Genomic DNA, 14,449 nt, shown 5'->3' with positions numbered 1-14,449 from the left:
GGGGGCGCGGGTTCGTGGCCCGGTCCGGGAAGATCCCACAGGCCGCGGAGCGGCTGGGCCCGTGAGCCACGGCCGCTGAGCCTGCCCGTCCGGAGCCTGTGCTCCGCAACGGGAGAGGCCACAACAGTGAGAGGCCCGCGTACCGCAAAAATAAATAAGTGAAATAAAATAAAATAAAATAAATATATATATATATAATAGAAACTGTGCTGTAAGCTTATAAAATGTACTTTGCGGGTCCTGCCCATGTAACACTGCTGTTTACAGCGCCTCAGGCTTTGGGGATCCTGCAAACGCGCACCTGTCAGATTGATCTCCTCCTGCTCCTCCCGATCCAGGGCCCGAAGAGTTGTAAGAACTCCAGTGTCTGGGTCCAGGGAGAAGCTTTCGCCAGAGATGCCTCCATAAGTCACTTGCCCATTGGCCCCTGAGGAGGGGCAGCGTGGGGGAAGATCAGAGGGTGAATATACCCTTTCTTGACCCAGTCCATCCCTCTTTCAACCCATCCCCCCAGGCCTTACCCAGGTCTGGGTCGGTTGCCCGCAGAGTGAGCAGAGATGTGCCAGGCGGGCTGTTCTCACGCAAGAGGACGCTGTACTCCCGCTGTTGGAAAGTGGGTGCCTCGTCGTTGACGTCGGCGACACTGACAGTCAGGAGCTGCGTGGCTGAGCGCGGCGGGGAGCCGTGGTCGGAGGCCACCACAGTCAGCACGAACTCAGCTCGCTGTTCACGGTCCAGGGACCGCACCACGGACAGCGCTCCTAGTTGAGCGGTAGGGCGGGTTGGAAGGAAACCTCAACACTCGCCCCACATCAGCACCCTCCTCGTCCCCACCCCCACCCCCGGCCCAACTCACCGGTACTGGGGTGTAGCCGGAAGTAGCCGTCCCCGCCAGCTGCCAGGCGATAGGACACGCGTGCAGCCTCGCCCAGGTCCGGGTCCCGGGCTACCACGTGCAGCGCTGCGGGCCCCGGCGGCTGATCCTCAGAGAGGCGCACACGTGAGGGCGACGCAAAGACCGGAGCGTTGTCATTCTCATCCGTGACAAAGACGCGCGCGGAAACGCGTGCTGCGCGGCGGCGGCTGGCATTGGCAGGCCGGTCGGTGGCTTCCACGAGCAGCAGCAGAGCGGGAGTGGTCTCCCGGTCCAGGCCTCTCGGGGCGCTGAGCGCCCCGGTGCGTGAGTCCAGGCGAAGCGCGGGCACGGGCGGCTCCTGGCGCAGCAGACGGTAGCGCACGTCGCTGTTGGGGCCCGGGCCGTCGGCGTCCGACGCGCGGAAAGTGTACAGCGCCGCTCCCGGCTCTGGGTTCTCCGGAAGCGCCAGAGCCAGCGGGTCACGCGCGAAGGCCGGCGCATGCTCGTTCTCGTCCTGCACGCGCACCTGCACTCGCAGCAGCCGCACGCCCGCGCCTCCCGGCCCCTCGGCGCGCACTGTGAGCGCGCGCCACGCCGGGCCCGCCTCGAAGTCCAGGGGCCGCGCCAGGTACAAGCGCCCGGAGGCCGCGTCCAGCGCGAAAGTGCCCTCCGGGTCCGCGCCGCCCACCAGTGTGTAGGTGAGTGCGCCCACTCCCGCCGACTCTGGCGGCGCCACCGAGCCCAACAGAGAGCCGGGCTGGAGGCCCTCGGCTGCTGTCACGGTCAGCACGACAGGCACAGGTGCGGCCGGGTCTGGGTCTGAGGGTTCCGGCGGAGGCTCAGCCGAGCGAGCTGAGGGAAGCACCTGTTGTGGACCCAGGAGGGAGTACGGAATCAGGCGGACCCATGTAAAAGGGAATCTGGGCTGGCCTGCTGAGCAGCAGGAAGGGCGGTCAGAGTGGCCTGACTAGAGGAGAGGGTGCCCACACTGGTGACCAAGGAGACGTGGACAGATTGGAGGAGGGGCAGCCATACCTGCACCAGCAGCTGGAGGCTGGAGCTCCGAGGGGGGCTGCCTTGGTCGTGAGCACTTAGCGTCAGCACATAGTGAGGCCGCTCTGCTCGGGTCAGGGGTGCTGCAGTGAGCAGCTCCCCTGAGTGAGGGTGCAGAGAGAAGAGCTCTGAGCCAGGACCTGGGGACAGGCAGAGGAAGGGCGAGGCCTTGGGTTCCAGAGCTGGGCATGTCATGAGGGCCTGCCAGCACCCACCAACTCCCTTCTCTCCAGCCCCCGTACCAGTTAGCATGTACAGGATTGTTCCATTCTCCCCCTCATCCGGATCCCTGGCCTGCAGAGTTGTCACCAGTGTTCCTGGAGGCACACCATCTGGTACCTGTGGGAACACAACTCATCTACAGTTGTCTCCTTCCTGTTCTTGAGACAACTCAGGATGGAGTTCCCATCACCTATGTTCAGGCAGAGCCCCGTTTTTGCTCTCAAACCTGTTCCAAGACGCAGACTCTCTTACTTACACCTACAGTTCTAAGCGGAGACCCACACACCCTCTTACTTCTTCCGGGCAGAGTACTGCAGCTTCACATACCTGTACGGGGAGGCCCCCACCAGCAGCCCCTGAAGCCTGCAGGAAGGTGGGGCTGTTGTCATTGAGGTCAAGCACTGCAACGTGTATGGTGCCTGTGACACTGCGGGGTGGGCTCCCCCCATCCTGCACCTGCACCAGGAGCTGGTAGCTGCTCTGCCGCTCACGGTCCAGAGTTTGGAGTGTGGTAACCTCTCCTGGGAGTGCAGGACAGACAGAGATCATGTATGGGGTAGCTAGGGATGCAGAGCCTGAGGTCCATGAGAGGCCGGGGTTTGGGGAGTGTGGAAGGGAATGCCCGGGTAAAACTCTAGCTCAGTCCTGGTCCTCATGGCCAGGCTCTGGGGAGCGTGTCTGGGTGCTCACCCAGTCAGAGGATGAGGCTATGGGGTCTCAGATTTTGGGTCCCAGTGCTCACCAGTCTGGGGGTGGATGTGGAAGGCCTTGCTGTCTTCTGACAGCTGTCGCAGGCTGTAGGTCAGACGTCCATTGGGTCCTGAGTCTCGGTCAGTGGCAAAGACCCGGCCCACACTGGTCCCTGGGGGCTGGTTCTCAGCCACAGCCAGGAAGGTGGGCTCCTCAGACAAGCGGGGGCTGTGGTCATTCTGGTTGAGGATGCTGACCCTCACGGTGGCTGTGGCTGTCTGCTGCCCCAACTCAGCTTTGGACCCAGACACTGCCATTACTTTCAGTGTGTATAACTCCTGGGCCTCACGGTCCAGTGCTGCTCGCACCCATAGCCACCCAGTCTGTGGCTCCAGGCCAAAGGGGCTACTTGGCCCATCTGCTGCAAGGCGGTAGGTGACAGGGCCCCCATCTGGTGCCCGAGCCTGCACTTGCAGGACTTGAGTTCCAGGGGTGGTGCCTGAGGGCAGGTCCACACGGTAGGTAGGGCTGTCGAAGTGGGGAGCCAGCCCACGGGTCCCCAAGTCCTGTACCACCACCCGCAGTCGAAAGTGGCTGGTGCGGGGTGGGGAGCCACCATCCCGGGCTTCCAGCTCCAGTTCATGGGCTGGCCCCCCTGGAGGCCCCAGAGGTCCCATAAGCAGTATGTGGCCTGTGGTGGGGTCCACAGTGAAGGCCCCACCACCCCCAGCAAGCAGGGTAAAGGTGACTCGACTGTTAACGCCTGAGTCGGGGTCCAGAGCCCGCAGTGTATAGATGGGAGTCCCTGGGGCAGTGCTTGGCGGCAGCAACACGGTGTCTTCAGGTGCAGGGAAGGCAGGGGAGTTGTCATTCACATCATCCAGCAGCACACGCACCCGAGCTACGGCGAAAGCCGGGGGCACTCCACTGCCTGCCCGAACCTCCAGCTCTAGCACTGGTCCCAGCAGCTCCCGGTCCAGAGCTCGAAGCGTTTGTAGCAGCCCTGTGGCCCCATCTAGGGAGAAGAGTCCTCGGGGATCCCCACCTGATAGGGTGAGGGTCACAGGCCCCAGGCGACCTAGGGAAGAGGAAAGAAGGGTCAGAAAAGAGATGGGGGGCACCTATTGAGTTGGAGCCCAGACTCTGATCCCCAAAAGGGCTAGGCAGTGCCCACACCTGGGCCTTTCGAAGTATTAGGGGGAGGGGCAGGTGTTGGCAGAGAAGCTGGGTGGCACCAGGGTGATATTCATGTACCTGGGGATGAAGCAGAGTGCCTGTACCATGCCCACGGAGGTGGCGGGGATTGGAACCAGAGTGTTTTGTATTGGGGCTATCAGTGGTGTGATACTCGAGGGTTATGTTGGGGTGTCTGGGTATGGCACCAAATGGATATAATGATAAGTGATACCTGATGGATTGTGTGCTTGGACTACACCCACACTGGTGCCTGGTGCCACATCCTCTGGCACAGAAAAGACATACTGTAGTTGCTCAAATACTGGTGGTATGGGAGTTCCAGGCACAATGCTGATGTTGACTCGGGCACTGGGCTCTGCCTGCAGGCCACCTCCATCCTGAGCCCCGATCTCCAGCTGCACCACGGAATTGGCCCGTCTGGCCAAGGGCCAGGCTACCGTCAACAGCCCTGGGAGGAGGGAGAAGTGGAGATGTATAAGGAAACAGAATAGAGCTGGAAAGGTTGGGGGGTGGGGGGCAGGCAGTACTTCATTTAGGCAGATGGGGAGGCAAGCCCTGGGAATGTGAAGATCCTCACCTGAGTGCTCATCCAAGGCAAACAGTGGGGGGCTATTGCCAGCCAGGATGTGGTAGGAGAGTCGCCCATGGGGTCCCTGGTCAGGGTCATGGGCACGCACCCTCAGCACAGCTGTGCCTGGTGTACTGTGGGCGCTCAGACTGGCAGCATACTCCCGTGGATAAAACTGAGGTGGGTTGTCATTCTCGTCTGACACAAACACCTTCACATACACCATAGACTTGAGGCCTCCCTGGTGAGACATGCAGCCATTAAGTCAGGTGGCCCTTGATTGGCCCTGGTGAATGCCCTACCCCAGTCTGCCCACAGACTGTCCACTCACCCCATCCACAGCTGTCACTGTGAAGTCGAAGCTTGAGGGCCCCTGATCGCGGTCCAGGGTCCGGGTCGTGCACACGTCGCCACTGTGGGCATCGATGCGGAATGGGGGAGACCCTGAGGCCCCAAGTCCGGCACCCAAGGAATAGGAGAGGAGGCCAAATGGGCCACTGTCTGCATCTGTGGCTGTCACCTGGGGAGAGGCTGGGGTGAGTAATGCCCCATCTTTTTGGCCAGAAAAGCCGTAACTAAGTGGCAACTGGAAGGAGCAGGCCCTGGGCCAGTTGGTGCCCAGAGTCTTGGGATGGTGGACACACAGAAGGGACTAGTAGGACACGGGCCAAAATCCAAACCCAGCTCAGACCTCACCACTTGCGTTAGGTTCCTGTGAGACTCTGATCACAACATTTTTGTCAACTGGTCGATATAGAACTTTGTTTTATGTGTGTTTCTGTTTAAAGGCACCTTATTTAATATATATTGTTGGTTCATTAACACCGAATTCATGGCCAATGGCACAACTCATAACTAAATGAAACTTATCTAACACATGTATTTTCTCCATAAGGCACAGCACAGCCTTCTTGTGTTTAGGAAAACAGACAACCCTTCAGCACTACAGTTGGGGACAATTTTATAGAGCAAAATCACCAAACAAAAAGCACAAAAATGCAAAAAACGTGGCATTAAACAGACCACGAAAAGGACCCTTGTTTACCATATAAGAGCTGTAACATGAAGGCAGAGCATTGCCTTGTTCGACCTCAGCCGGGAATGTGCTTGTTGAGAGACTTGAATTTTCCATCCTTCTGCACATGTCCGGGAATGACTGTGAAAGCTCCACGAGTATTGATTCAAGGGTTACAAATAGATTTTAGAGAGTTGGCGAATTCACAAATACAGAATCTGCAAATGATGAGGACCAAGTGTACTTAAAAGGAGAGTGCTAAGGGCTAAGTGCTAAGGGCCACAGGGAGTTAATAACCATGGCCCAGTCTCATCATCACTTCAGTCAGAGAACTGGCTGACCGATAGAGTCATTGAGACTGATGTTATAGGCCTGCCCTTTATTGCGTTTGGTTATAAAGTGGGATCTGATTGGTACCCAGATCTGGTAACTGGAGTGATCAGGATCTGCACTATGAACTTATGGGATGTGGCTCATGCACCTTTAGCATCCCTTCATCTCTTAAGCCAACCTCATTGGAAATGAGAAAGGGAGAACTGCAGGTCTATAGGAAAATACCGAGGTCATTGAGTTCCAGGGGCTCCCCAAAACTAAGAAATAGGGGAAGGTTTTCCTGGTGACTTCTCAGGCATCTCCCAGACTGGCTCAGGAAGAGTTTATGACTGGACACCAATGTCAGGAGCCTCTGAACATTTCAGAGCCAGATCAGCAGGAGACACCATTCCAAAAGCTTCTGAGCCTAGGACAGGGCCAGGCACACAGTAGGTACTCTATGTATATTTGTTCATTGAGTAAGCATTCAGATTGCCCTGCCTTACAACAAAAGCTTCTTTCAAACTAAGTTTTATAAATTGGGTGCACATTAGGCCCTCAGTAGTGGGTTAGCTGGTGCAAACTGCTGTAGCTTGTGACAAAGTACTCTTTGTGGCTACACGGGCCTCAGGGTCATGATATGCTGCAAAAGGAAGCTGGAGAGTTCCCCTTTCTTGGCCAGAAAATGTTGCTCAGAGAGAAGCCTAGCCAAGGACTTCTGATCGTTGCCCGGGCCTTTGACAGAAGTGATTTGTGCCATTGTTTACCCTCCCGAGAGACACTAAGACCTTGCCATGCTGAACCCTGGAAACAGCTCCTGCCCCAACTCTTTACTATGGCTGTGGGCCTGGATATCCCAAGAGACAAACTTCCCCCTGGATCAGTCTGGCGGGCTGCAGCACAGCTGCCGCACCGTCTCCAGAAGCTGTTAAAGACCTCTGCCCTCTGACCCGCTGCAGGAAGAAAGCAATAAATAGTGGTCAAGAGAAGTTGTCAGGAAGTGACCCCAAAAGGCGCAGGGGCCATTGACTGGAAATGACCAAGGCAGAAGTGAATTTTCTGGCCTGTGCAGCCCCTGCTCAGAGGTCCTAGTGCAAACGCAGTCTCCAGTTTCAGCAGGCTCTCAGCCTTGCTACATAGTCCAACCTTGGTCAGCTCCCACTTCCAGCTCTGCCTGAAAGCTGTAACTAACCTCATCTCTCTCTCCTCTTGTCCCCATCCCACCCCACCCCTAGCTCTCATCACATGCACTAGTGCAAGGAGAAAATAAAGACCCTCATCTGTGAACTCTCTATAATTCCTAGCAGACCACAAACTTACTTCATCTGCCCCATGCTGACCTCCTTCCCAGGTGTCCCTCCTGCTTTGACACTTTGACACTGTGCTCTCCTGCTTCTCCACCCACTGCTTCCCCACTCCCAGCCTCCCTCCACCTCTCCTTACTCTGTCTGTCATACACCGTTGTTCTCTGGAATCTTTCCTTGGCCTCTTCTCATTCTGCACACGCTCAGGGCCTTCTCTTCCACTGCTGTGGCTTTGACCCTCATCTGTACTTTGACCCAGACCACTCCTCTGTGCTCCAAACTTGTACATCCAGATGCCTGCTCAACATCTCCACTTGGACGTCCCACAGGCACCTTAAATCCAACCTGTCCTAAACTAAACTCGTGATAATCCCAGCCCCTCTCTAATGATTCCTCCATCCACGCAGTTGCTCGAGCCAGAAATGTGTTCTTCCCTTTTCCTCTCTTGGCATATCAATCAAGCAGGGACTAAGTAAATCCTCATTATCCCTCCTACTTGTCTGTTGCTCTCCATCACCATTATCGCTGTCCTGACTTGGGCCTGAGTCGTCCCTCCCCTGGACTTCTGTAGCTCCCTTCTCATAGGCGTCTGACCCTCCGATCTGTCCTCCATACCAGGACTTCTCAACCTTGGCATGACTGACATTTTGGATCAGATAACTCTTTGTTGTGGTGCTGTCATGTGCATTATAGGATGTTGACAGCATCTCTACCCACTAGATACCAACAGATCCCACCAGTTGTGACAACCAAAAATGTCTCTAAACATTGCCAGATGTCCCCTCCAGAGGGCAAAATCACCAGCCGTTGTGAACCACCGCTCTACACTGACTAATAAAAGCACCTTTTGAGAAGACAAATATCATATTATTCCTCTACTCAGATATCTTCAGTGTCCACGAAAGAAAAACGCTCAAACTCCTCGGCTTGGCTTGACTCCTCGCTGTCTGGCCTCCTGCAGTCTCATCTCCCACTCTCTCATCTCACACCTTAAATTCCAGAGATACCGAGCCACTTGTAGGCCCTTGAGCGAGTCAGACAAGTCAAGCTCTCCCACTTCTCTCTGCGTGTCACCTCTGCTTCAGCCCTTCCCTTATCTCGTCCCCTCGTCAGCTCCTGCTCATCTTTGAAGTCTCAGCTCAAAGGTCCTTTCTTTTGAGAAAACGTTCGAAGTGCCTATCTGTACCTCATGAATATCCCCATATAGAAGTTTTTATTATTGGAATAAAACTGTTTCTCTGCATATGAATCTCACCTCTAGACTATAAACTCCATGAATTAGGTAGTGGTTACTCAGTCATTACTGTGTTCTGTGTCCCTAATACAATGACAGGCACATGGCAGATACCTGATAAATGAATACTGAATGAATCAAATATTAAGACTTCTTGTAACAGTTATGAACACCCAACCGTCATTTTTACCCCTGCTTCCCTACGATTACTACCAGTAAAAACTCCAGGAAACCACCTGGAGAGATGCCCTCTTGCTTCAGGCACTAGTGAGGAGGGAAGACGTTTGGAAGCCACAGCCCATTGGTCCTGGGCCAAGAGGGAGAGTAAACACATGGGAGAGTGGGTGGGAGCTGGACAGCAGTAGGCAGGCAAGTACCCAGAGTCTGGCCAGACAGGAGGTCAGCCAGGCCTAGGCACTGGCGTGAAAGTCTAGGCCAACAGGCAGCTCCTAGAAAATGCTCAGGGATCTGCTGGACTTCTGAGACATAAAGACTTCAAGCACGAATCTCCTAAGAGACCACCCTGCCTCCAGTCTCCTCTCCTGCATCCATGTTCCATGGGGCAGCCAAAGCAATCTTTGCAGAAGACATATCAGATTTGCCTAGAGCCTCTCAATGGCTCCCTGTGATTTCTAAAATAAAGTCAAAGCTTGTCAGCTGGTCCCTGTCTACTCGCTTGTCTCACCTCCCCATAACTCTTTCTCATCAGCACAGTCGAGGCCAACTTGAACAATGCAGTTCCGTGAACAAATCATGATGTTCTGTAGCTCTTTCTGTGGCCTTGGAGTCCCTGTCCCTACACCCCATGTTATCCACTTGGCAAAGTCTCATTGCTTCTGCAAAGGTCTGCCTCTAGGCTTCCATAGCACCTCATATGCAGCCTGATGCATTACTAGTTACTGGTGTGTCTCCTTGCCTAGACTGGAACTGGCCTGGGAATAAGACTGTTTCCTTTCTTTGTTCTCAGGGCCCAGCAGAGTGCCAGGCTTACAGTGGGTAAGTTAATTTTTGAATGTATCACTTACCATTGATCTAATCTCTCTTTCACCCTTAAAGCAAGTTAGCTTCCAAAAAAAAAAAAAAAATACAAAAGTGGGACTTCCCTGGTGGTCCCAGTAGTTAAGACTGTGTGCTTCCATGCAGGGAGCACGGGTCTGATCCCTGGTCGGGAACTAAGATCCCATATGCTGTGTGGCATGGCCAAAAAACAAACAAACAAACAAACAATCTGTAGTGAGGAGGGAGGGATGGATAGGTAGAGAACAGAGGATTTTTAGGGCACTGAAACTACTCTCTATAATACTATAGTGTATGTCATTATATATGTCAATTATACATATACTTTATACTTTTGTCCAAACCCATAGAATGTACAACACCAAGAGTGAACCCTAATGTAAACTATGGACTTGGGTGACAGTGATGTGTCTACGTAGGTTCATCTGTTGTAACAAATGTACCACCCTGGCATGGGATGTTGATAATGTGTGAGGCTGTGAGTGGGGGCATGGGGTATATGAGAAATCTGTACCCTCCACTCAATATTGCTATGAATCTAAAACTGCCCCCAAAACATAAAGAAAAAAAAAACCAAATTTGATTATGCCTTTTCTGCCTCAAAGAAGTTCAGTGACCTCTTTTGCCTTCCAAGTAAAGCCCTAACCCTTCATGGCTTGGTGTCCAAGGACTTCTGCAGTTTGGCCTCAGCCTGCCTCTCCAGTTTCATGCTCCACCCATCTCCTCCAAGCCTGACTTGCGGGAAGTCTGTGGCCCCCACAGCCTGTCCAGGGCTCCTGCCTTTTCCTCTGAGGTCTTCCTGCTCTGGACATTGGGATCTCACTGGATACTTCTTGTCTCTCATCCTCGTGCCTGAGCCCAAGTGTCCCATCAAGGCTCAGTTCCAAGGGCAGGGATGGGGGTGTATTCCAGGACACCTCAGCACTAGACTAGGGTTGGAGAGCTCTGTAAATGCTGGCATCTCCCTTGGGGAACAGGAGCCACATGGGTGTGCAGAATCTCTGTCTCTGCCCTGCAGAACAACTTTGAAACTTTAAAGAGTCCTCTCTCATTTCCTGCCACCACAAGACACATTTTCTCTATATCCAATCTTAATTCTCTCAACTGCCAAGATTACCTGGCTCAGCTATTGTACCCTGCTTTCTCATCTTCTCATTAATCCTCACCCTCTGCACAGACTGTGGAGCTCATCGAGTAGGACCGAACCCTCTGGCATATGTCACCATCAACAGATGGCACCTGCAAGGCTTGGTTCCTGCTCTGAGGTCCCCTGTGACCTCCTGATCCACTCCTGCCCACAGAATCATCCTGTGTGTGCGGGGCCGGGGGCGGGGTCGGGGGGGCTTACCCACCTGCAGGAAGCAGGTTCCGGGCTGGGTGCCCTCAGGCAAGGAGGCATTGTAGAAAGTCCTCTGGAACTGTGGCTCATTATCATTCACATCCTGCAAGGCCACACTCACTGTGGCAGAGGAGATGAGAGGGGGCAAGCCCCCATCCGTGGCCACCACAATTAGCTGCGGCTGTGGTTCCAACTCATAGTCCAGTGAAGCAGCTGTGGTGATGATGCCTGAAGTGGGGTCGATGGAGAACCAGCGGGTGTGGGCACCTGGGGCCAGGCTATAGGTGACCTGACCATTGGTGCCCTGGTCAGGATCCCGGGCCATCACTCGCACCACGAAGCTGCCAGGCAGCGCAACCTCAGGCAGGGGCTCGGGCCGGTAGAGCTGGCGGTCAAAGGCAGGGGCGTTGTCGTTGACATCAGTGACATGCAGCACAAAGGCAGCCTCGGCTCGCAGCGGGGGTGAGCCTGAGTCTGTGGCAGTAACTCGCAAGTTATAGGCATCCCTTTCCTCTCGATCCAGCTGCCGAGCCACGCACACCAGGTAGATGACGCTGTCCTGGGTGCTGAGCGCAAAGTGGCCCTCTCCACCCTCCAGGGACACATTGACATGGGCAAAGTCACCATCATCTGGGTCTGACACAGAGATTCGAGCAACAAGCTGGCCGGGGGGGGCAGCCTCAGACACTCGGGGGGAGCCATCCGCACTCAGGAAGATGACAGTCATAGAGGGCTGATTGTCATTGGCATCTCGCACGTGCACGGTCACAAAGGCCGAGCCCAGCTCAGGGTGAGCCCCTCCATCCCGTGCCTGTACCACCAGTTCATGGACCCGCCGTTGCTCGAAGTCCAGTGGCCGCTCCAGCCGCAGCAGCCCCGTGTGTGCGTCGATGGAGAAGGGCCCGTCACCCTCGCTCTGCCTCCGGTTGATCTCGTAAGTTACAGCCCCATTGGCACCGGCATCGGCATCGGAGGCATACACCTGCAAGACAGGACTGCCGGGGGCCAGGCTCTCGGACACCACAGCGTGGTAGCGGCTCTGATTGAAAGCTGGGGCATGGTCATTGATGTCCAGCAACGTCACGTCCATTAGGGCCTGGGCCCTCTGGGGTGGTGAACCGCCGTCGTAGGCCTCCAGTTGCAGCGTGTAGTGTGAGCGGTTCTCTCGGTCCAGCTCCCCGGTAACTACGAGCTCAGGCACTGGGGCCCCATCTGGACCGGGACGTGTCTCCAGCCGGAAGGTCTCTCCAGCCCCATCACCAGACAGCGCATAGCCCTGGGTTCCTAGGCGGCCAGCGTCTGCGTCGCGAGCAGGCTCCAGTGGGTAGCGGGTGCCAAGAGCGGTATGCTCGGGTATCTGCAGGACAGCTCGAGCCCGTGGGAAGGCTGGAGCGTGGTCGTTGATGTCAGCCACTCGCACGGTAACTTCCACGGTGGCGCCATCAGGAGTGACTGCAGTGAAGCGGTAGCGATCCCGCCGCTCGCGGTCCAAGATCCGGGCTGTACGGACCACCCCGCTGTGTTCGTCAATGGCCAGGTCTGTGCCCACACCGCTGCCCTCCTGGGCGGAGATAAAGTACATGGGAGGTGCTGCCGTGCCCGCTGGAAGCCCTGCACTGATGTCCCCGATCAGTGTGCCCGCTGGCTGCTCCTCGTCAATCTGCAGGTCCAAGCTCCCAGCCTGGCCCCAGGCGCCCGGCACCCCCGCGCCCAGGAGCAGCAGCAGTGATAGCAGGGGTAGGGGCCTGGGGCTCTGCATGCCTGGGCAAGAAGGTGCAATGCCCCGCTCCTTCTGCATGGCAGGGGCAGTCCAGCTGTGGCTTGGGCTCCAGCTCCAGGCCAGGCTCCGGGCCCAGCTTGATCTCAGGCTTTGGATCAGATCCAACTTGGACCCTGGCTCCAGCTCACGATTCCTGGCCTGGGAGAAGATCGGAAGCAAAAAGGTCATGATGGGGGAGGAATCAACCGTCCAGGCTGGGGTCTAGGCCACACCAGGACTCAAGCATGCTCAGTGCCCCCGCAGGGCCCTTGTGCTGCCTCACACCGTCTGGGCCCCAGGAAGCTCCTCAGGACCCACTCCAGTCTTTACCTGGCAGGTCCCATCCCACTCTGATTCCCGTCCCCCCTCCACCCCCCAGCAGATTGTTTTTTCCTATTGTTCAGACCTAAATGCCTTCAGACTCCCTTCCTTCCATCTGTAGACTTAAACGTGTGGCCAATTCTTTCTCATTTTTCTTCTCATCCAGGATTAATACCTCAATAATCATGTGCTTGGCAACCTCACCCGAATCTCAACGATGTCGTCTCTGCCAGAGCCTTCTACCAACATTTAACTATGCTGAAGTCTCTCTCTCCTTCTCTCTTCTCTCTCTCTCTATATATATAATATATATATATAATCTCTCTCTCTCTCTCTTTCTCTCTCTCTCTCTCTATATATATATATATACCTTTCGCCCTACTTCCCTCTCTATTTAACAAGAGATTGAGCACCTATTATGTGGAGGCACTGGAGACACCTCAGAGAATAAAGGAAACAGTCCAGGAATTGGACAAGTAATTAGAAGTGTGATAAGGACTGTGAGGGAGAAGTGCCGGGAGCTGTGAAGGCATAGATATAGGAGGGGCTTACCACAGTCAGGGAGTCAGGGAGTGCTTCTCTGAGGAAGCCACATTCAAGTCAGGATCTACTTAATGTAGGTATTCGCTAGACAATGGTGGGCAGAGAAGGGGGATACAGAAACATTCAGAAGAGGGAACTGAATGGGAGGCTTAGAGTCCACAGTCAAGAAAGGGCTGAGGGTGTCGGGGCAGGTAGGGCACAACGTGTGTGCGGTGTAGAGTGCTGAGGCAGAAGGTACGAAATGGGGCAGGGGCTCATGGGCCATACTGATGATTCTGACTTTATGCCGGGGACAAATGGAAGCCATGAAAGCATCTTAAGAGTGGGTGCTGCCATATGGCTTACGTCTTGGGAAGATCTCTATTGCTGCCCCTTTGTAAACAAGGATCACACAGATGGGAAGGTTATCTTAGGACAGCCCTTGTAACACACTTGGGGGAGTCCAGGTGAGGGTGAACTGACGGTGAATTGTATGAGTGTTAGCAACGAAAATGGGGAGAAGCGGATAGCTCTGCGGGACGTTTCGCAGGTAGAACAGGCAGGACTTGATGATGGCTTGAGGCAGGGGATGAGGGGGTGGGAGGAGTCATGGATGATGGGCAGATTTCGGGCCTGAACCATCAGCTGGACCAAGGCAGCCTTAACTGGCCAGAGAGAGAGACAGAGAAAGAAATCCAGGGAAGGGCGGTGCCTCTGTGGCTAAAGGAGCCAGGGCTTCAAATGCTGCTGACGTTCAAGAAGGAGGAGGCCTAAAGCCCCATGAAGGCCTTTAAGGACTGAGTGAGAGCAGAATCCGTGGAGACGTTGCCCTCTCTGAAAGGTTTGTTCACTTCCTCCAGTTTCTCACCTCTCACCCCCTCCTCCATCTACACAGAGAGTCTTCCTCTCCTGTGACACTGCTTTCACTAAGCTTCCAGTCATCGCTGTACTCTACATCCGATGGACACATTTTTATCTCCTTGCTGGATCGTTCTGGAACACTGAAACACTGATCACTGGCTTCTTGAAGCCTAGCCCTC

General features: G+C 55.0%; 1 protein-coding gene across 1 annotated transcript in view; it reads right to left on the bottom strand.

Moving 5' to 3' along the window:
• Positions 1 to 12,716, bottom strand: part of DCHS1 (dachsous cadherin-related 1) — a 20,841-nt gene extending 8,125 nt beyond the window's left edge. Inside the window, exons 1-11 of the mRNA XM_024757065.1 lie at positions 10,821 to 12,716; positions 4,918 to 5,106; positions 4,596 to 4,827; positions 4,230 to 4,466; positions 2,874 to 3,899; positions 2,459 to 2,652; positions 2,152 to 2,248; positions 1,892 to 2,049; positions 857 to 1,721; positions 522 to 761; positions 302 to 427 (exon numbers count right to left, since the gene is read on the bottom strand). Of these exons, the coding sequence (XP_024612833.1) occupies positions 302 to 427; positions 522 to 761; positions 857 to 1,721; positions 1,892 to 2,049; positions 2,152 to 2,248; positions 2,459 to 2,652; positions 2,874 to 3,899; positions 4,230 to 4,466; positions 4,596 to 4,827; positions 4,918 to 5,106; positions 10,821 to 12,605 (5,149 nt within the window). The 5' untranslated portion in view covers positions 12,606 to 12,716. The remainder of the gene's footprint in view (positions 1 to 301; positions 428 to 521; positions 762 to 856; positions 1,722 to 1,891; positions 2,050 to 2,151; positions 2,249 to 2,458; positions 2,653 to 2,873; positions 3,900 to 4,229; positions 4,467 to 4,595; positions 4,828 to 4,917; positions 5,107 to 10,820) is intronic.
• Positions 12,717 to 14,449: the final 1,733 nt, after the last annotated feature.

The sequence above is a fragment of the Neophocaena asiaeorientalis genome, unplaced genomic scaffold (genome assembly GCF_003031525.2).
Source record: "Neophocaena asiaeorientalis asiaeorientalis breed wild unplaced genomic scaffold, Neophocaena_asiaeorientalis_V1.1 scaffold504, whole genome shotgun sequence".
Taxonomy (NCBI): Eukaryota; Metazoa; Chordata; class Mammalia; order Artiodactyla; family Phocoenidae; genus Neophocaena; species Neophocaena asiaeorientalis.
The sequence above is the reverse complement of the archived record's forward strand: the minus strand, read 5'-3'. Positions and strand labels throughout refer to the sequence as shown.